Source organism: Brachypodium distachyon, chromosome 1, assembly GCF_000005505.3.
Source record: "Brachypodium distachyon strain Bd21 chromosome 1, Brachypodium_distachyon_v3.0, whole genome shotgun sequence".
In the NCBI taxonomy this organism is placed as follows: domain Eukaryota; kingdom Viridiplantae; phylum Streptophyta; class Magnoliopsida; order Poales; family Poaceae; genus Brachypodium; species Brachypodium distachyon.
The window spans coordinates 46,023,335-46,046,438 of record NC_016131.3 but is presented as its reverse complement, the minus strand read 5'-3'; the positions used below and the strand labels follow the sequence as shown (position 1 = coordinate 46,046,438).

The window sequence follows — 23,104 nt, the reverse complement described above, 5'->3', positions numbered from 1 at the left end:
CCGACATATCCCTTGGCTTTCGGTCGGCTTTTGCGTTTGTTTGTATGGTTTCAGGTCTAGCTCTTCTAATCTACGATTCTCATCTTTGACGATGGTTGCGGCTCTGGTGCGTTGGCCCTTTGGGGCCTTAGCACGACGACTACCCCACCGTGCACTAACACAAGCAATCCTTTGGCAAGCTCTGCCCGGCTCCGGTGATTGAGCGGCAAGGGCGGTGACCCGTCTTCGGCTCGTTCTAGTGCTTGGTGTTGTCGCTAGGTGGTCCAAGAACCTACTTGTATTTTTTATTACTTTTAGTACTCTTTGTATTGCTGTTGATGATTATTAATAGATCGGTGATACTTTTTCAGAAAAAAGAAGTTAAGATGAGGATGGCAATGGTGATCCATTAAAAATGGGACAAGGACCAGCTGGCGACTCATCTGTCATACTTCCTACGTCTCAAAATAAGTGACGTGGATTCGTATAAATTCTTATACAAATCCACGGCACTTAGAATTTATACGAATCCATATTTTGTGACGGAGGAGGGGGTATGTTTCACCGAGAAGGTCGATTTGATGGCTTCCTTTCCTTTCGTGCCTTCTCAATGTCGTTTCTTCCTTCTCGACTAAAACACACTGCGATGCCTTGGTTTATATTTCTTCCAACAGATCCATATGAATTTGACATTGATAACATCTTCCTTTTTAGATAAAATAAGACATGTAACAAAGAATTTAAATGTCGCAACCAATTTATACATATAAATTTGGCTGTTTCTCAGTCGCTTTTTTATTACTCCCTCCGATCCTAAATTGTTGTCGAAATATTACATGTATCTAGACGCTTTTTAAGAATAGATATATTAATATTTGGGCAAATTTGACTCAAGAATTTAGAATCAGAGAGTATATATATATATAAAACCTTAAATCTCTATCGACATATCAAAGCCCAAAAACATAAAGTTTGTGTTATTTGCATATTAGCATAGCATCTTTTAACTTTCGGATTGCGAAGAGAGCCTACCTCAAATCCTCGTCAACGAACAGTCATCTACTCCCTCCGATTCAAAAAAATGTCATCCATTTTATACTAAGCTAGTACAAATTTTGTACTTAGGTGAACGACACTTTTTATGGATAAAAGGGAGTAGTGATTGTTTGTTTAAATATAGATGTATTTATATATTAAAATACGTTTAGATACATGTAAGAGAAAGTCACTTAATATATATGGGACGGAGGGAGTACAACATAAGGTGCACCCCCAGATCGACGGTCGGGATTTAAGTTACAACCAGTAAGCATACGGCACGAGCAAAGAAAACTTGATTAGTACATTGTCTGACGGCACATTTTCTAAAAAAACATTGTCTGACGGCAAGAGTTAGAAGCAACAGGTAATGTCCTGGGCGCCTAGTTTAGAGTTGAGACATGGCAAACTAGAACCAATTTAGCAAAACTAAAGGGATTTCCATATCTTCTTCGTTCCGACACATCATCCATCGAGATCCATTTTGTCCTCCGGCTCAACAGTTGAAGGCCCATCACCATTCGCTGCCTGGGTGACCGGATCATGTGGGGGCGTAGCTTCTTCGACATTAGCATCTTGCACTTGGTCTCTGCAGGAGGTACCATTTTCTTGGACTCTCAAGATCCGATCAACATCCTCGCACACGGTTTCAAACTGATGGAGGCTATTGGCTAAACTAGAAGAAGCTGCTTTGTCACCAAAGAATGAATTGAGTGCATGTACGCCGCTATCTTCAAGCACAGAGCACATCTGCAAACATTGATAGTGTCCAGTCATGGGGACTACACTTTGGACAGGGTAAAAGGAAATAAACAACACTAATCATTAGCTCATGAAAATTTGGCTCATTAGGTACCTTGTTGTACAGATGGGGAACTTGAGATTGATCAATTGCGCCATCAGAAACCACTTCTTTGGCAGCTGGAAAGAGGGACGCCGTTAACTAATAAACAAGCATCACAAAATATGCAATACAAATAAAATACAATTAGGCAAAGATAAACCTTCATATTTGTTCTATAATGATAATGTGCCTTCTTTTACAGCCTCCATTTAAGTACAACCATTAGAGCTGTAAGCAAAGTTGCCACAAATCCAGTGACATAGAAGGCTAGAGATTAAGAACACTATCAAGAGAACTGAATTCAAATACTACTGTAGTCAGCTAGTGCCCAAACAGTTATTCAACTGAGCCTCATATCGCTGTTATAAGCCTAACAACGGAATCCGTCACTGTGGACCATTTCCACTGACTGGCTCATATCACATTGCTGCAGTATGGTTCTTTCCAAATTTCAGTTGCCCTTCCGGTGATCAAGTTTTCACGCAATATCAAGAGTGGCACATGTGCAGGCAGAAAAGTACATACAAACCTTAGGATACATGTGAGAAATAAAGAAACATGCCAACCAGCCTGTCTGTGTGCTCACATGGATAAAAAAAGAGAGAGAATGAGATCACTTACAAATTGGTACGAGAGGGGGAAGTTCTCTCGACACTTCACTGATATCTGGAACAGATGGGCCATGTCCCCCAGGAACATTTTGTTCAGTAAGATCATCAGGAACAGGGGTTTTTGTTTTTCTCTGCGAAACCAAAAGATATGACTTCAATAACTGTTGCACAACAAAGATCCTATATCAATAGTCTTGGTGTGTGTTTAAGAAAGAGACCGCACGCCATACCACAGCATATTCAGTGTCCAAGCATTTCTCCAGAATGTGGTATCTCTTTCTTATAAACTCAACAATCTTTTTCTGGATGTCCCTGTACTGAGACAAGCTAGACGGGTTTGCCTGGACTTCCTGCGCGCTTTCTAGATTTCCCTGGAAAAAACATAGAATAAATAATCTAATGTCTCACAGACTTCAGAATTTAGTTAGAAAAATAATAATGTGCACATACTAACATTTGTATCATTGTTTGACTGAGAACTAATTAATTCATTAGCAGAAGGAAGATTCAGCTCCTGTCGAGCAGCTTCAAACAGCCCATTATCTCTGTCATCTGATATGTATTGCCACCTTGCATATCCATGCCTAATGAGAGAAAAACAAATATCAGTAACTTAGATAAAGAATGCATTAGTCATTATTAAAACATAAGCAAAATAGCACTGATATAAAAACAACTCCTTTACTTCGAGGGTCTCAAATTCCTACTTTAATCATTAAATCAGTTAAGAAAATATGATTCCTATAGGATTTATAATAACAAGAGAAAATATAAATCAACTAGCTAGACCACACAAACTTTCTTTGCGGCATGGAACAGAAGTTATAAGTTACACAAAAAAGGAACCCACTTTGTTTCGCACTTAGAAACTGCAAAGGCTGAAGCACAAAGCTATACAGGCTATCCAACTTCACTCATGACCAGTTATGTTTTTTTGAGTGAACGGAATTATACGAGGAAAACAGCCAATTAAAACAAAACTATATTAATGATGTAGTTCTTTATGGTGTATGTCCATGGCTCCCTTTCGTACTCGCCACATGTATGTAAGCATTTAAATGAAGAATGCAGCCCGAGCGGTAACCTGGCCAGGTCTCATAACATTGAGCAAAGTCCATATTCTTCAAAGAATTAATCTAACCGCAAAACTTGCTCAGGCCAATTAGCTAGTTACATGAGAAAAGGGGAAATTGAACGGCGCTCATGGCAACAAAATGAACATATAAAATGGATGCTTACTTTATTAATGCTTTCAGTAACAGTAGATCATGTTCCCCATTCCATATTCTTCCACTAGATAAGCTAGGGAATTCATACAGCAAATAGTTGGGAAGCAGTTTTGTAATTTTTCCTTGTTCCATGGCAGCCACCTGGAACCACAAAAACAGCAGTGTTGAAATGTTACCTACATCACTAACAATAAAATCATATTGAAGCAAATATTATCATTAAATTCTGCAAGGGGCAGCAATCCAAGAAATCACACAATTAACTGGCCTCCAAAGTAAAATTAAGAATGCTCCCACTTCAAAAATAAATAAGGCAAACTATTGAATTTCGGTTCCAACATATGCACATGGTTTGTCTGCTAAACCCAACAAGACTCCTTTTCCCCATAAAGTTGACAATTCTGATTTGTAGATTTAAAATCTGAGAAATAAACTATATGCAATCATACGTCTAGCTCACTTGGTTGGTGGGGTACAATCGCACAACCTAGGAACCTAGGTTCAAGTCCTCCGGACGCAAAATTAGGTTCCTGTTTATATTGTCAGAGCTTCCCCTGCAGTTTTCTTACTAAGGACGTGTTTGCATGTAGAAGATGGCTTTAAAGGAGGGGTTTAGTTTTTTAGAGCAGGTGAAGCGAAACCCGGTTAACGAAAACTGGACACAAGCAGTTTGACTGGTGGTGGAGCCCTCACTAGAATCCTATAGAACTCGTGGCAGAACTGCGTTTGTGCACGAACAAATCAACTAATGAGCTTTAGGGAGTCATCAATTTCTAAACTTTATGAATGGTTAGATATCAAATTGCCAATACCAACTGGGACGCATACATAATAAAAATTATAGAACATAGTTGACAGACATAATTTAAAACTAAATAGGGAGAACTCTAATGTAACCTAAACAACAATGTCAAGAGTCACCGTATAAGGATGTAGAAACATATTTGGCATTGCCAGTGAGCAGAGGGCATTCGTTATACTACGTAGTTACACTGGTGTAACACCTGAAATTATGTGAAATCCTGCTGTTTAAACCATAAACAGGAATCATATTACTGTTGAACTAACGGGGCTTGTTTAACACAAAAAGATAACAAAAACAGCTTCAGTTTCAGTAATGCAATACCAGAGATACTCCAAAAGAAAGCAAGTTTGGAAGTAACCAGAACAATACAAGCAAAGCGTCACCAAGTCAAGCTGAGCACATAGTAGGTGTTATTGTAAACATATACCTTCTCCTCCAGAAGTGATATTTTGGCTAGCCTGACCAATGTCTCATCATTACGCATTTCCTTTGGCACACCATCTACATTCATGCATATGGGATTAAAAAACATAAACGAAAATGAATCAATTTGGCACTAAACGACATATACCTGCATATGTTGTTGACTCATTCATGTCCTCTACAAGATGGGCCATGACAAGCTCAGCATATCTACAAGAACCAAAATGAATAGGCACCAAATTACATAAACAATTAATGTATAAACTAAAAAGAACAAATAAGAGGGAGCAAAACTGGGTTAGGATACTATTATCCAGTTAATATTTTTAAAGAGAGAATGCTAAACTTAAGATTCCTTGTGCCCTCTTGTTTGTTTTGCACAATAACATCTAAGGTGTCTCTGCTTACAATTATCTATGCATGCTCATCCAAGGTTTTTGTAAAAGAGTTTACAGAAAGCAGATCATGAAAGCCAGACTCCAAGCACAGAAAGTAAACATTGATTGCACTGTAGGACACTCCATTCCATAGGAACATTAGAGCACACGTTTGTGCTCAAATGTCAAAAAAGAAAATTATACTGTCCAGTACCGACATCAACATTATTACAGAAATAACACCTATGGACAAAGAATTGCAACACAACCTTTTGTGATGCCCTGTATCTGGAGTAAAGGTCAGTAACTCACTAAACTAACTATGCAATACGATGACAGACACTTCAGCTTCCGACACCCATCGAAATAATGTTTAAAGGTTTGCGTTTGTATATACATGGTTGACTGCGGAAGAGAAATCAAGAATCAAGTCAACATATACCAAGTGAACAGAACACATTTTTATATTTTTTTCATAATTGTTTGATTTCCTCACACAAGCCCAATTAAGAAATAGAAAAGGACATTTAACGATTACATAACAGATATTAGTCCAACTTATGCTGATAAGAACCCCCATTATATTCTGGCAACAAATACGTTTTGCATGAAATAACTGGGACAGAAAACTTGGCATACTTCTGAATTTCCTCGAGACTTTTCCCCTTCAATCGAGGAAGATACTCTTTCCAATCATAGTTCTGAAAACCATACCTGCAAAGTTGAATGGGGCAAACCACCACCATGAAAGACAAGAAAAACATGCATTAATGTTCTGTTAATATGTATTGCTATTGAGATTAGAAAGAACACATAACAGTGGACCAAAAAGAAACTTATTTGGGGAACAAAATTAACTGTTAGAAGCAAAAAAATAAAGAGAAAGCCATGCCATCTCAATGACTATAAAAGTAAAAAAACTTCCAGTTTCCCAAATTTCACTGTCATGAGTGCAGATTCCAGCTAACCTCATGAGTGTCTGTAGGAATTGGGTTCGTTGTATTTGATTGAATCCATAAACTCTTAAAGAGCGTCCTTCACCCTCCATCAAAGGGAGTGAATCGACATTACCTAGTGAAGATATATTAAAGGTAAATAAAATTAATAATATTCATAAAGTAGCAAAAATAATACTCCCTCCATTTCACAAAGAATGGTGCCCACGCTTTTCGAGGTCGAACTTTGACCAACGATTAGACCAATTGTATGTAGATTCTATGTTAGAAATTTTATATCATTGGAAAGGTTTTTGAAATACGAATCCAATGATATAATTTTTGTAACACATAAGCCTCAAGTCATTAGTCTAATTGTTGGTCAAAGCAAAATCTTAAAATGCGTGCGTGCCATTCTTTGTGAAATGGAGGGAGTACATGATAACACAGAATGTACTCTACAAATTTTATTACGTGAGTTTTTCTTAGCATATTGACCCCTCCTCCCAGAAATATTTCCTTGTAAATTTGTGTCATTATCCGACACATCATCGTCATAGGAGTAATCCTCATCTTCAGAACTTTCATGCAGGCCAGTAATGTCATCCTCATCAGCAGCAGCCATCTACACATGATGCAAGAACGAAAACAGGCTCGTTAATGTTTTTCATTACTCAAAGTACATATGCTCGGTAATACTGATTTATTCAAAATAGCATCTAATATAAAATTCATGCGTTTCTCAAAAAGAAGAAATGATAGTTTTGGAAAAGCAGTACGCCATATTTCTAAGTAGGCCAAAAAAATCCTCTTTGTTCAGGGTATACGAAGCAAAACACCACCTATCATGCTATGGAGGAATAAATACAAAAGGTATCAAGTATCAACAGGTTGGAGAGAGAGAAGAACCGAAACCGTTTACAGACACAGCCAAGGGCTGAACCAAACCAACATCCTAAAAAATGTAACTACAATCAGAACTGACACATATATTGTTCTGCTTATATAGATGTAGCACCACAACCTATAATTCAAAAACTAAAAAAGTCTTAAACAGATGCAAGATTTCAGTAAGTTTTTTTCCCTTTGGCACATTTAAATTATTGTAAAATCAAGAATGCAGATCTACGGAAAAAAAAGGTCAATGAGGCTACGACAGAGATAGAAGTGGTTACCTGTTTACGGCTTCTTTTTCCTTTTCCCATAGCAGTGTGTTCTTCTACATTTTGTTCAACGTATCTGTCTTTCAGTAATTCATCCCAATAGTTTGCTTTACTGGATGCAGCTTCAGCTTCGGCCTTTCTGCGTGCCTCCTCCTTTGCTGCTAAAGCCTTTGCCTCATCTATGTACTCGAAGTTTGCCACCTGGCACATGGTAACACGAGAAATTAGTACTGCACAGAATATGCCCAAAAAAATCAGAACATGAGTGGGAAAAAATGTGATGCAATATAGTTGCATAATGTGGCATTTAAACCATAAATTAAAGAAGATGTAAAAATTTAATAACCTGCAAGTAGCATAACACTTTTGGCACGAAAGAATATAAACACACCATCAAAAAACTTGTGCATATTATTTGCTGACTTACTAGCCCAACCTTCTCCAATTTCTATGTTTATTTTTTGCTCAATGGATACATTTAGTGCTGACTACTGTGCCGTCTCTTAATAAATTTGCTTACTGAACTGCCACATCAGACACCTCCAGAGAGGTCTAGAGGTGAGGGCTAATCACACCGATATTGACAGTTCAGGGCTAAAAGTTAGACCATGTAAGTATTTCACGGTTGAAACTCAGGAATTTGCAGAGTTTAGAGGTTAACGTGTAATTTTTCCAACTAAAATAAGTGGTATAAATTACACCAAATAATTTAAAAGGAACAAGTTCGCCATGGTGGTTTGGGGCTTGATGGTGTTATGACAGGTTTTAGGAGTTGTGTCTGCAATAAAAGAACTCTTTATAATGAAATAAGACCTTCGTACCTTGAATCCTTTTAGAAATTCATCATCTTCTTCGTCTTCCAAAACTTCTTCCGCGTCAACTTGGTCACGATCCAATAAACTGTGAGGCCAGTAACAACACTCTTACTATGTAAAGATAAAGTAGTTCAAAACACCACAAATTCATTTTTAAAACAGAAACAATGTCATATAGGTCCTGTTTGGTTATTGCCTCTACATTGGTTGTTCAGCCAAGAGGTGTAGACAACTACGGGATTGTGTGCTAGGTATTTTTGGCCTCAACTACCTCTCTCACCTGGCAAAGCAAGATTTTAACTGTGCTAAAACACAATACCTCTCCGGCCATGCTAGATGTACACTACCTTTTGGATCCAAATGCATCCATAGTCTAGAACATAGGAACTTTTTTACAAACTAGATAACTCTAAATAGGACGAAAGTGCCAGGAAATTCAGATGAAAAATATGATTGAATGATTGATCGTTTTGCTGAATTTCTACTTGTTTAGAGGATGACCTAAATTATGAATTTTGGCCCTTCAACACGATGCTTGAGCACAAAATTTGGCCAGATTTATGAACATATCGAACACTATCCACACCATTTTATGTTTTCAGAATAAAGAAAGTGCTTACTTATCTATTAAAGTGTCGTCATAATGTATTTGAAGAGATTTTCCAGCTTCATCATCATTATCATCATCAAAAAGCTCTTTTGACCCATGCCTTATAATATCATCTAACTCCTCCTGAAAAAGGACACAGATTAATGATTCTTACTTACCATTTAAAATAGATACAACACCTAGCAAAATGGTAAACAGAGGACTCGGTTCCATAAATTAACATTGCACAAAGAAACTTAAGTCTATTTTTGTGAGCACCCACACCAGCTAGCTACATCTACAAAGATTTTGAAACAAAACAATAGAAACTTCAACAATCCGTGTCAAGTAGTAGCTAATAAGAAACCAAAGATTTAAATCAAAATTGTATGCCACGGGCATGGCCAAAAAACGCTTAACCAGAAGCTACTACATCCGTTCCTAAATACAAGATGTTTTAGCTTTGTCCTAAGTCAAACTTCTTAAGTTTTGACCAAGTTTATAGAATTTTTTACTAATATCTACAATATCAAATAAGTATGCTATAAAGATATATATCATGATGAATTTACTAAAAAAATTTCTAGTTGTAGATGTTGGTAGATTTTTCTATAAACTTGGTCAAACTTTAAGACGTTTGACTTAGGAGAAAGCTAAAACATCTTATATTTAGGAACAGAGAGAGTACTTGTTAAACATAAGCTGTTTTTTTATATCATGAAAGGTTACATCTAAATGAGCTTAATAATAAACTGTAGCACAAGGCGTCAAAGCTTGCAAGCCATGCAAAATGTAATACAAAGCAACAATCGCGATAGAAACCAGCTGCTACATGCACCATAAAAGAAAACATGACTGATTCTGCATTTCAGTCCAGTAAAATGTAATTACTCAATGTATGATGCCATAAACATGAACCTGCATCTAGTTAAAACCATAAAAGCTCTACAAATGCTTCTTAAACCTGCAAACCATTAGAATGGCAATCCACACAATTACCTGATTCACATTACTAGCCTTTGTGAGTCTACCAACTACTAAGTGCTCCAATACCATCTTTTTCTTTGTAAGCTGCATCATTCGCTCCTCGATTGTACCTTTACAAACAAGTCTATATATCATAACCTGCGGGGGGAAACGATTAAAAAGGCGACCGTTAAGAACCCGCACACAAAAAGATCAGCATTTCCATAGAGCATAACATGTTGAGGTAAAATACCTTGTTAGTCTGCCCTAATCGATGAGCTCTTGCCATGGCTTGTAAATCCGCATGTGGGTTCCAATCACTGTATGTAAACAGAAGATATAGGTTACAGAAAAGTAAAAACACAAACTCTGATTTGTTCAAACAAGAAGATAAGTCACCTGTCGTAGATAATTACAGTATCAGCCGTCGCCAAATTTATACCCAGGCCACCAGCTCTGGTAGAAAGGAGGAAGCAAAACTTGGTAGAATTCTTAGCATTGAAGCGATCTATTCGTATCTGCCTTTCAGCGCCACCTATCTTGCCATCGATACGTTCATAGCTCCAATTCTAAAACAAGTGGTGTAAAATACAGTACATGAGATATATGAGCCTGCGTAACTAACAATTATTACCACTGGAAGACGGTTAAATACCCTGTAGCTCAAATAATCCTCCAGTAAGTCCAACATATGCTGGAACTGTGAATAGATAAGGACCCTGTGACCCTGCTCTTTCAGCTTCACCATCATCTTATCCAACAGCTGCATCTTTCCAGAACAATCTAAAAGCCTCCTACAAAATGAAGGAAACCAGAACAATGTTCATGTTATATAAAATGTAAATTTCAATTGGTAGATTTACTCAGACATGGAAGATATAGAAACTCGACAGATCAATCTATTTAACTAGGACCATTTAGAAGGAACATTAGTTAATAAATAACATCATATGAGCATTCTAGCAGAGGGATACAGCGGCTTTACTCTACCTGGAATATAAGATAACTATAGACACGATGATTGTTGCAGCCAAAAAGATGATTGGAAAATTCCAACTGCATATATATTTTCTATGTGTGCAACAAAAATATATGAGTAATAGACACTGTGTCTCCAGTTGTGCAAGCACAGTACGTAAAAGAACAATAGCAAACAACTCAAAAGGTTTACCACGAATAGTGCAAAACAAACAGAACGAAGTTCGAACTACTCTGCCCAACAGCAAAGAAAAAGTAAAACAACACAAAAAATAAAAAATGCAGACTTCAAGAAACAATCAAACGGAGCACCTTAATCCTTCCTCTGGGCTTTCAGGATCAGTATCAGGTTCATCCGTCATGAATCCATGGCAACAAAGTTTGCGCAGCTCCATTACAACATTTATTAGGGAAACCTAGAATCAGATAACAAAGAATTATCAATCTCAAACAGGCTGATACAAACCATAACATGGAAATTAAAATATAAATATTACATGTCCACCACCGCGACGAGATAACACTGCATAATTCTTGGTGAGAATTGCCTTGTAGTATTCTTTCTGCTTGCTTGTCAACTCAACTCGCAAAATAAGCTCCTTTTTTGGAGGAAGGTCCTTCATAACATCTTTCTTGAATCCTATTTGTACCACGTAGGAAACAAGGTTAACATTATGTCCCGTCAAAAACTGAAACGTAACTCGATCTACATCTTACTATCAGCAGCCTTTTGAGTTTACCCGATCAATTGTACTCAGGATATACTGCAACTCATGTAACATTTGATGCCCACAGTAACAAGAGAGTGGAAGAACCAGGGTGCATTGTACACATAAATTTCAAGATAGAAATCAATCAGAATTTTGATGATATACCTACTTCTGCAGTTGTTTACATGTACTTACTATCATTTTTGTTAGATCATGCGTGCATATTACATGAATATGCAAATAACATTGTGAATTTTCGTGATATGAAAATTACATCTGAATATGTGTAAAGTTTAGCTACGACTTAGATACGTTATTCAGAATATTACAAGCTTAAGCAGAGAAACGTTCTGTCTTCAGACATCATTGGCAGCTCAAATGTCATGACACTAAAACCCTTTACATATCATTTAAATCATATAGGCAAAACCGTACGCCTAGCAGAAATAAAAGAGTAAATATATTCATACTCCGAAGAAGGTGTGGCTTCAGCATTCCATGGAGCTTCTCAACTTGCTTGTCTTGGTTTATATCCTTAAACTCTTCTTGGAGATCAGCTATACTCCCAAACTGCAAACATAAGTAACATTACATATAGAAGCATAGAATGGAACATTTAATGCAACAGGAGAGTAAAATATTGGTCCATCAGAATGTGCTAAAAGCTAGGAAAGTGTCTACCAAGGACCACAATAAAATCGAGACAACATAAAGTAGGACACATGAAGAAGGCTTAATGAGTTACAGTGCCATGATAAGAATAGTAGAGTAAGTAAAATATCATCCAAGAAGGACATCTTACAGTTTCACCCTCAAGGAAGTGCATCAGCATGAAAAGTTCGTCCAGGTTATTCTGGAGAAGAGAAGAGAAAAGAAGATATCAAGTTTAAATGCATAGTGCAAAGTCATTGGGAAACAATAAATCAGTACAACGGAGGAAATAGCATACGCCAAGAAGGTTTTCAAGTGGGAAAATAGCATAAACAAATAGTATGAGACCTGAATATAAATTAATTTTGCTATTTATATAGGAACATATCAGGTGAAAATGGACAGATTGCCGAAAATATGAAAATGTTGACCCTATCACCCTAGCCATTGGATTGCGGACAAATGGAGCTGCGGACTGTGGATGTCAAGGTAGTAAATCTAGTCGTGGTTGAGTAGGCAGATCTTGCGTACCATCCACATCGCGTACCATACTTTTCCATAAAGCAGGAGAAATACAACATAGTGGTTTCAGCCAATAAAATGTATGGCACTAACCTGAACTGGGGTGCCCGTTAAGAGAACACGGTGTTGAGTAGGATAATCTTTAAGAAGACCGAACAACTTAGAATCTTTGTTCTTCAACCGATGCCCCTCATCCACAATCTGTGGTGGAACATTAATGATTTGGACAAGTCAGTGAAAACTCAAGAGTGTAACAGATATTTTCCAGAAAATGAATAGAAAAACAGAGGTGATGAGACAGAAGTACCATGCATTCCCATTCTATAGTTTTCAGAACAGCAGAGTCCATGTTAATCATCTCATAAGATGTCAAGAGAACATCAAATTTTATTCTTGACTGCTTCTTTTCATCATTAGATGAAGATGATTTCTTTTTCTTAAGCTTCTTAGGTTTATCTTTGGGGAAGTAAAATTCATACTTCCTAATATTTTCCCGAGCAGCTGAAGATCCAGAATACATCACCTGACAAACAAATGGAGAGAAGTATGAAGAACTAGATCTGTCTGAAATACATACATAATGGATTTCAAATTAGGTCAAGCCACGTACAACATTCATTTGAGGTGCCCAAGTTGCAAATTCACGCTCCCAATTTCTCAAGGTAGAGAGCGGAGCAACAACTAGATGAGGACCAAAATTGTCTTCAGACACAGAGGCCAGAAAAGCAATACTTTGTATTGTTTTCCCTGCGTTTTGTTGTCATCAGTTACTACAGATCTCAATGCAACATTTCATCCATATTCACATTCTTATAATAAAAAAAATCTTACCAAGACCCATCTCGTCACCAAGGATGACACGTTTATTAATGGACCATGAATAACGTAAGAAGTTTAATCCTTCAAGCTGATACGGATGTAGTGTTCCTTCAATAACCAAAAGATGATTCCAAGAATGAACAACCATATATATATATATATATATGATATTAAATCTGCAGTCAAGTAAATAAAAAAAATTAATATCTACGAGTAATTCATGGTTAGCAGCAGCATACCACCAGAAAGAAACTCAGGGGTCCCGTCAACATGACGCATCTCTCGGTTGGCACTCTTGCTCTTTTCAATAGACTTCTTACGCCTGGACTGAATCTCATTGAAGCGCTCGATCTGAGGTTGGAACACCGAGATGTCAGATTCATTTTCCCATGTACAGTCATCATATGTAAGCTCCTTCCATTTCACATAGTACTCCCTTTCACCAATGGAGTTTTTTCTGTTGACAAAATACAGAAAATAATGTTGGAAACTATCAAGATATCAGGTAAAATTTGCTAAATGGAAACTCATGGATGCATGGGAGGAAGATAAAAAAGTGCCAATAAGATGACTGAGACTACCCTGAAATAGCGCTATGAATTGAAGAATGCTAATGTCTTCCATGTGAGTACCATCATTTGACTATCGACAACAAATGATACATACACAATAAAAGTGATACTGTCCCATAACAATTTCATAACTGGGCAACTGCTTGATCCCCAGGATGAACAACATTAGTGAAGTTCCGTTTCAGAATAACAACTTGAATAACTAGTTACCTGACACAATCTTACATGCATATGCTAATTCGCCAAAAAAGGCTGGCATGCTAGGTTATAAAATCAAAATAATGTTAAGAGTAACTACATATCAGACCAAAACAACATTTATTATCACCACAATACAAGGCAACTATTATTGAACCTTATCTATGTACTCCCTCCGTTCCTAAATACTTGTCGTGGTTTTAGTACAAATTTGCACTAAAACCACGACAAGTATTTAGTAACGGAGGGAGTAACTCTTAATTCGAATTGACCTCCATACCTGCTAGAAAGGACCCTGTCAACAGTTGTCCAATCAGGCCTAATTGCAGCAAAGTCATCATCAGATTTATCTATTGGCTCAAAGTGCTTATTAAAGTTATTCAATCTAGTTTTCAACCGAGGGTGCATCTTCGCAGCATCTAAGTATTCATCTTCTGTAACCCTGATATATAAAGAAAGTCAACAGTTCATAGAGGCAAGGCAGTACGAAAAAAAATTGTTGAGCAGGACAGGCAGGTAACTACCAAGTGCAGTGAATGTGGGATAATCCTTTCCATTTTATTAGATATCGCTTGACAGGTTTGTTCTTTGATCCAGACTCTGAAGAACTAGTCTTGCCAGGAACAACATTTGTGGTTTCGCAGTCTAGTATCTTCTCCATCTCTGTAAGTGGGCTTACCTGAAAATGGCAAACAAGGGGTTTACGTATGTATACTAACAGTATCAATCAGGTGAAAGAAAATGAATCAAGAAGGAAATACATACACATTCAGGGCAACTCCATTTATCAGATGTGATATTTAGGCAAGGAGTCAAACATTTCCGGTGAAATGCATATGTGCAGGTTGAACATGACACAAGATTCTCATTGAGCCCACATTTCCTGCAGGCGTCTTCTTTCTGCACACAGAAACAAGCAAATACAGAATTACAAATAAATAAAGGACCCCAAAAACTGAAAAACGAGATACTAACAAACACGTAATCACATGAACAAATAGGAATCCGGAATATGGAAGGTGCAAAGTACAGATCAGCAAGTGAGGACAGACTAAAGATGGAAATGATGAATGCTCTCTCCTTTTTTTAGACACCAAGTGGATTAATTCAGTTAATGAATTTTCTTACAAGAGCAAATGACTCACTCTTCTAATTATGATAAACATAGAACCAAGAAAAAACTGTATTTATTTTGAGCAATCATAAATAAAACTGCTTTGATCTTTTAAAACTGAAACAATCATGGCAGTGGTACAATGAGATGTGTTCAAGAAAGAAAGAAAAAGTAGCACACATGAGATCGTCTGGAAGATTGATTTGGCTCAAATTTCAAATCCTATACTAGCAGTAGAAAGCCAACCAATCTCAAGCTAAACTTGATGCAGGAAACCTAGATATGGTATATCTGAATGGCAGAATATGGCCCATACCAGCCGTATCCATGCAGAATACGGCCCAAAAACGGGGATACGGCAAAAACGCCTGGGATCCGTGAGTCTGTGATTTCTCTCGTTTTTTGAATTAAAAAAAAGATCAAAAGAAAAAACTGCTGGGATCGCAACTGAACACTGCCTGGGATAACGCACGTCCAAGAAAAACATCACACGGGCCCAGACCATCAATACGCACGACCTCACAGTTACAGAACAATAAGCTCTCGGCGTTTATTTTTAGTATTTTATACATATACTCGCCGTATCCCCGTAACTATACTTTTAGAAAATTCCGTTTTCCCGTATCGTCGTATCCGTATCCCCGTATTCGTATCCCCATACCGTGTAACATAGCATAAAACTACTTCAAATACATGGCCAGTAACAGTGGAGTTCAAAAATATATTAATTCAACAGGGAAGTATTATCAATTCAGTTTCATTTTGTGCTTGTCCATTTGTACACCAAGCCTCGAACATTCAAGAGTCAAGTATATAACTTCTCTTCATTCTCTTTCATCTGCTTGTTGAGTTGAGATAGTAGAGATATTCTGGCTGGGCGAATCATACACAAGACAGCAAACCAGCTGATGCTTGTAACTGTATGTTCTAAAAAGGATCCAAGCTTCCAAGTCTAACTATGTAACAAGACCTATAAAACAAAGTTTTTTAAACGGCATGGCGAGCTGGCGACGACGCCCCCCTCCCCCCCCCCCTTCAGAACATATAACGCTTATGGCATATGACGAGACAAATTCATAGACACATACTTAGTATGGCAGGCAAATCACATCACCAGCTTAGTATGATGGCAGATTAAATCACAGCACACAGATCAATATCAGCTCCTGGGGGGGGGAGGGAGCATCGCTGCGCTTGCGCAGATCTGCGGACGTGGAGTTCGGAGAAGGCGCCGCCAGCTGCCAGGTCCCCCCCCCCCAATCCGCTCTCTCTCCCTCTCCCTCTCCCTCTCCGTCTCTCTCTGATTCACATGAGGCGGCTCAAATCTGCTTTCTTCCCGTGCGCTCTTTCTTTTCCCACCAGCACGCAGCTTTTCCCTCCCTCCCTCCCTCCCTCTCTCTCTCTCTCTCTCTCTCGCTTTGCTTTTTCCATCCCGCGCGCGCCTCGCCTTTTCCTTCCTTGGGCGCCATGTTTTCCGTCTCCCGCTCTGCTCTGCGATTTTGCCTCCCCCGCGTCTGATCTCTCTCTCTCTCTCACACGCCTTGCTTTTTCAATCCCGCACATGCCTTGCGTTTTAATCCCACGTGCGCCATGTTTTCCCTCTCCCGCGTCTGCCCTGTTCAGCTGTGCCTGTAGCATTGCATTTTCTCAGGCGGAGCTCAATTCGTCGTTTGGATGACATAGCGATGTCACAGCAGATGTGGCGGACGCCACAGGCCGGAGTCTATCGCGAGGCCCGACAACGTTGTAGCATCATTATAGCAACCGATGTTACGTATTAAAAGCCATGCTATAAAACCATGGCATGGTTCCAGTCTTGGACAAGGTGTAACTCTCGTTTCAAATTAGATGTCCTTCAGCATCTCAAGCTTTCCTCAAAATACTTGCCCTTCTGCACTTCCAACGAAATTTTGGTCACTGGGTCCCTATTTTGACCTTCATCGATGAATAAAATTCAATCTATGAAAAGATGCCAAATAACGGTCTTCTGGTTAACCCATGAACGAGCTTTACTGAAGCTTCAGATTAGAGTGCCAAACACATCAATTCAACAAGACATATCAAGTTAATAGCTAATATATTAACGATAGCAGAACATAGTATTTGCACCAAGACGTTCCGGAACACCCGCATCATCCCTTCACTTAAAGAAGTTTTCACTCAGATAGACACGTGGCGGCCTAAAGCAACAATTTTAAACCACATGTCTCGTACGATGACACCACGTCGGTGTCGGGATGCACCTATTTCAATGACATCTCCCGCCAACAAAAAAAAATTCCAAAATACCAAAAGTAGTGGTATCTAGCTACTTCAAATAAACCAAGACTAAATTGACAAGTCATATCCAAACAGTGACAAGCAATGAACTCATCTAGCAAAGCCATCCATCAACTTTATGCTGCACCAGTCAGTCATGCTACCCTAATAAACCCCCTATTCTACACCAGATCCCCAGAGCAATCTCTCCAAATCAGCAAGAGTTCAGCCATTCGAAGCTTAACACGCTATCCTCCAACCACCAATCTAGCCCTAACAGGACAATTCCCTGTTACTCACTGGCAGCTTCAGAGATAGGTAAAATTCGAAACAAACAGGACATGAAAAAACAGGCCGTACCGCGTCCTCGCGCTCGATCTGCTGGGCCGGGGCGTCGCCTGGCCGATCCCTGCCCTTCCCGTTCGCGCCGAGCGGCGGGAGGTCGTCGTCGGACTCATCGAGCGTGTAGCGCGGCCGCTTCTCCGACCGCACGCGCAGCCGCTCCACGAGGCTGCTCATCCCGCCGCCGCAGGAAAGCAAACACTAGGGTGGCAGGCAGGAGCAAATTCGCTGGACGCTCCCACGCTGCCTCACCGCTGAAGCTCCCTCCCCCAACAGCTCAGACTCCCGTTCCGCCGCCTCCGCGTAGGCTAGGGTTTGGCGATTCTGGGAGGGGCGAGCCTGGATCGGGGGGATTTATACCCCTTGCGCTGCGGGGCGTCAGCGGGCGTGAGGTGGCAGTGGAAGGCGCAAAAATGGAAGGTAGCGATCGAGGAGGCGCTTGGAGCGCAGCCGTGGTCCTGAGGAGGCGCGAGCGCGGCGAGGTGAGAGCGCGCTCCCACGCAAACACGCACACGGACGCGCGGCGCGGAGGAGAGGAGAGGTAACGCTAACGGCCACTGCCAGGGAAGGGAATCCTGGAACTGGAACTGACAGTGCGGCGCCGGATTTTCAATTCCCAATCCACCCTTCAACCATGCATTTGCTAGGGGTGTGTTTGGTGGTCTGGATGAACCCAGAATCACTCTCTTGTTTAAGGCATGATTCGACCTCATACAAGCTGGTCTGAGATTTTTTGTGGTGTTTGATAACCCGTATGTGTTGAGATAAGTTGGACTGATACTTTGTTTGGTAGCATGATGGGTTAAGATTGTAGCAGTCCAAAACGTTTACACAAAGGCCCCTAAACAAAAAGAAAAAAAAACAATCGGGTCCAAAGTTCAGCCATGGAGAGGACGGCGACCTTCAGGCATGGGGAGGGGAGGGGGTGACGGCGCCCGGAGGCCAGGAGGGCGGGAGGGCGGCCGCGGCCGGAGGCCAAGAGGGTGGGTGCGATGGCGGCCAGAGGCCAGGAGGGCGGGAGGGCGGCGGCGGGCGGCCAAGAGGGGGCGACGACGGCCAGGGGGAGGAACGAGTTCTCGTTCGGGAGCAAATGAGGGGCACTGAAGAAAGTCTAGGGGTGCAAATGGTGGGCCCTCGAGATCGATTGCGGGATGGACTCAGCTTGGCTGGGTTGTGAAGCTCAATTTGAGCTTCACAACTGGGCCAGGCTGAGGGCCATTTTTCGTATGAGGTGGGCTAAACTCTACACGTCCTACCCGAGCTAACAAACACAATCTGAGTTGGAAAAGTGGGACGAAAAGAGATTTTCTGGATGGATTCAGGCCACCAAACACACCCTAGATGTTGTTCTAAGAATTCAGGTCTAGCGGTTCCGTATCCCCGTCCGTCCAAATACTATCAATCCAGAAAATAAATTACTGAATTGCTAAGAAAAAAATGATGATAACAATTTCTGACCTTGCAATTTGATTTGAAATTGGCTCTCCGGGTCTTCAATCGTTTTGACTGGGGTTGGATCATCATCTTCACCGGCGCTAGCGCCCTCTTCACCGACCGTGTTGTACGTGCTCGTGGCTCATCCTTGTGCTCAACTGACTTTGCGGGTGCTTGGAGGTCCATGTCCTTATTCATTGACAGTTGGTGTCGGGATCTAGTTATCCTCCTATCCGGCCATGAGGTGTCCTTGCGCTCAACTGACTTTGCGGGTGCTTGGATATCCATGTCCTGATTCATTGACAACTTGTGTTGGGATCTAGTTATCCTCTTAGTCGCCCATGACATATGGTGTTGGGACCGAGTCATCATCCTTGTCGGCCATGACGTCCTTCCGCTCAATCTGCTTGGTATGGATGTCCTCGTCTTGACCTTTCCAATCCCTCCTTCCACAGTGCGACATGTGGTTGTGGACGGATTCTCCAAGCATAGCTAGTGACAGCTTCTCCCACCTACGATACAACAATTCTGGTTGGAAGCTCACCCGCAAACGACGATACGCTAGGAGAAAAACCTAAACGTTGGCTACATACCTTTTTAAATAAAACACAAGATCCAGATCCAAAACTAACTATCGGTCATCTGCATGCGGGATCCGAGTGGTGCCGAGATCAGGGAGGCGCCGGAGAGAAGAATGCGGGATCAGAGTGGTGGGCGGCGAAATCTGGGTGGCGGTCGGGGTGGGCGGCAAGACAGGGGCGGCGTCGAAGCGGACACGGGGGTGGACGTCGAGCGAGGGAGGAGCGGTGGGCAGCGTAATCTGGGTCGCGGTCAAGTGGGCGATGGGATCTGGGTGGCGGCGAGATCGGGGCGACGCCGGAGCCGATGCAGATAGGGGCGTTGAGCGAGGGCAGGGTCGTGGACGGCGGGATCAGGGTGGCGGCGAGATCGGGTGGGCGGTAGGATCTTGGTAGCAGTGCCGGAGCCGATGCGGATAGGGGCGTTGAGCGAGGGCAGGGTCGTGGACGGCGGGATCAGGGTGGCGGCAAGATCGGGTGGGCGGTAGGATCTTGGTAGCAGTGCCAGAGCGGACGAGGAAAGGGGGTGTCGAGCAGAGCGAAGTGATGGGCGGCGGACTGGGTCGCTGTCAGGTGGGCGGTGGGATCTGGGTGGCTGCAAGATCGGGGCGACGCTGGAGTGGATGTGGAGGGGGGCGTCAAGCGAGGGCGGAGTAGTGGGCTGCGGGATCTGGGTCGCAGTCAGGTGGGCGATGGGATCTGGGTGGTGGCAAGATCGGGGCAACACCGGAGCGGATGCGGAGGGGGGCGTCGAGCGAGCGCAGGGCGGTGGGATCTGGGTGGCGGCCCCGGAGCGGACGAGGGAGGGGCGGAATGGTGGGCAGCGAGATCTGGGTGGCGGCGAGATCGAGGCGACGTCGGAGCGGATGCGGAGGGGGGGCGTCGAGCGAGGGCGGAGTGGTTGGCGGCGGGATCTGGGTGGCAGCCGCGGAGCGGGCTAGGGAGGGGGACGTCAAGCGAGGACGGAGTAGTGGGCGGCGGGATCTAGGTGGCAGTGAGATCTGGGAGGCCCCGAAGAGAAGAATTGCGGACGGTGGGGCAACGAGGGGGGAGGAAATGAGATCGATTGGGAATAACACGGTGCAGGCAAAAAGAACCTCCCAAATCTGGCATTGGCGGAAGACGGGAAACAAAGCCACAGGGGTATGGGTGCCTATACCGGCCGAGAGTTTCATGAATACGCAGCGCCAGCCAAACGAACGAAGAAGAAACGCTTGCCGTGAATAAATCAGACTTATTAGGAAATTTGTGTGGGCTGTTTTGTCCGGGTAGAAAGGCCCAATTAACCAAAGCCATCGAAAGCTCAAAAAATAAATAAAAATACAAGCCATCTAGTTTTCCACCGGAGTAGCAGTAGGAAATTCGGCCCACTTACGAGATATAGTTAACACTCTTCATCTGACGGCCACTTGGTTCTGAACTTTCTCGTTGCCGCCAGGACAACGATGGAGAAAAATTAAGGTTTGATCTAAGTCGCACCGTTTTCGTCCAGATTCGTCGGCTTCCCTCACTTCCTGCCGCCATCTTGGCATTGCTAGGTGGGGGGACTCTCGGTTCCTCCTAGATGTATCCAATTTTTAGCATAATGAGTCATGTGGTCTTTATCGGCAACGCTATGCGACGAGTGCAATGCCGTTAAGAATAAAGGTACTATGATTCTTCTTCTATCGAATAGTGCCACGGGGCAAGATAGTTTTACTCACCGCAGATTCGATGTGTCCGATTTTGTGGATTTTGAGTTTGCGTCCTCGCAAATTCGCTCATATGTTGATGAGTGTTTCCGAGTATGTCATGATGCTTTTATTGATTTGATCTTGTGTGACATTAGATTCCTTCTCTGTCGTTCTGGTGAAATCATGTGGTTCGATGACCTGCACTTTTAGTGGATCATTACTGGTCAAAATACGTTCAACGCTCATGTCTTCTCACCTTTTTAGATGAGCGACTCAAGGGGCTTTTTGAAACCTTTGAACGTAATCATGTTCATGCAAGGGTATGAGTGGCAATGTGCCGCTTCAGTATAATCGCAGTTTTTTTGCTGAAAACCCGAACAATAATTTGTGTTGCAAAAATTCATACCATGGAGAAATGTTTTCTAGAGGTTTCATCGTAATTCTTATCTGTAGAGATTACTTTGTAATTTCTTATCTACGATCCGAAGCACTGCACTAGTAATAGTTTTGGAGACCGAATAAAGTTACAAGTGCCCTTTGAAACCCATGGAGCTTATGGCCAAATTCCTCAACTCCGTGGAGTTCCTCCGCAGGAGATAGTTCCGAGGGAGCAGGAAGGTCAGAAGTGGGCTAAGCCGTGCCTTGGCTGGATTAAAATGAACAATGATGGTGCTATTGATTTACACAAGGGTGTTGCTGGTAAAGGAGTTGTTATGCGTCATGATGCAGGAGCTTTTCTCAAAGCGGAGTGTCGCAGATATACTCACGTGTCTGACCCTATGGTGGTCGAACTGATGGCTTGCTGGGACGCGATGGCTTGGGCGATTCAGCAGGGTGGCTTCATGCTGTGATCGAGACCGACTGCCAGACGATTGTTAATGCTTGGGATAGCAAGGTTAAGAATAAGACTGTGTACTCCGATCATCAGGGAGATGAAGCCGTGGGTCTCCTCCTTCCAGGGTCGTTTCAAGTTGTCTTTTTCTAGAAAAATTGCTAATAAGATGGCGCATGCTTGTGCTTGTGCCGCTCTCTCCTTAGATTGCTCGTTTGTTCTCTATACTGATGTCCTTGGTTTTCTGATTGAGGCTGTTCAATCGGATTTGTTTTCGTCTATGGAATAAAAACCGTGGTCGTTTAGCTTAAGAAAAGTTACAAGTGATTCTCAAAACAAATGATCTGGTCACCCAACCTGACGGCTTGAAGCACTGATGGCCTAAGAGGGCTCCTAGAGTGCACAGTTTTACTGTCCTAATAAATGCATAGAGCAAATAGCATATTACAACCCAAAAGACATGAAGGTCTTAAGTATTATCTTATCTTAGTACATCAAAATTCAACAATGGAAAGGTAAATAAGAACTCGAGATGGCAGCCACAATCCATCTCATAAAACCCCACAAAATAACCCACAAGATTTAGCTAACCACGATAAGCCACAAAACGTCGTTATCATAAAAATCTCCAATGCTTGGTTCACCTGT

The 23,104-nt window shown here is 41.6% G+C and overlaps 1 protein-coding gene across 1 annotated transcript; it reads right to left on the bottom strand.

Annotated features, from left to right (window-relative positions):
* Positions 1–1,170: 1,170 nt before the first annotated feature.
* Positions 1,171–18,478, bottom strand: LOC100827866 (CHD3-type chromatin-remodeling factor PICKLE). Its single transcript, XM_003564151.4, has 31 exons — positions 17,958–18,478; positions 14,990–15,124; positions 14,749–14,903; positions 14,505–14,666; positions 13,694–13,911; positions 13,467–13,562; positions 13,246–13,382; positions 12,943–13,158; positions 12,729–12,836; positions 12,265–12,315; positions 11,933–12,032; positions 11,250–11,392; positions 11,065–11,168; positions 10,430–10,568; positions 10,174–10,343; positions 10,028–10,094; positions 9,808–9,933; positions 8,840–8,952; positions 8,226–8,304; positions 7,417–7,605; positions 6,716–6,866; positions 6,275–6,377; positions 5,946–6,020; positions 5,078–5,139; positions 4,934–5,007; positions 3,712–3,842; positions 2,927–3,056; positions 2,703–2,843; positions 2,483–2,603; positions 1,874–1,938; positions 1,171–1,767 (listed from the first exon to the last, which is right to left on the bottom strand). The coding sequence occupies exons 1-31, from the start codon at positions 18,114–18,116 to the stop codon at positions 1,483–1,485; spliced, it is 4,005 nt and encodes a 1,334-aa protein (XP_003564199.1). The 5' UTR covers positions 18,117–18,478; the 3' UTR covers positions 1,171–1,482.
* Between the last annotated feature and the right edge of the window lie 4,626 nt (positions 18,479–23,104).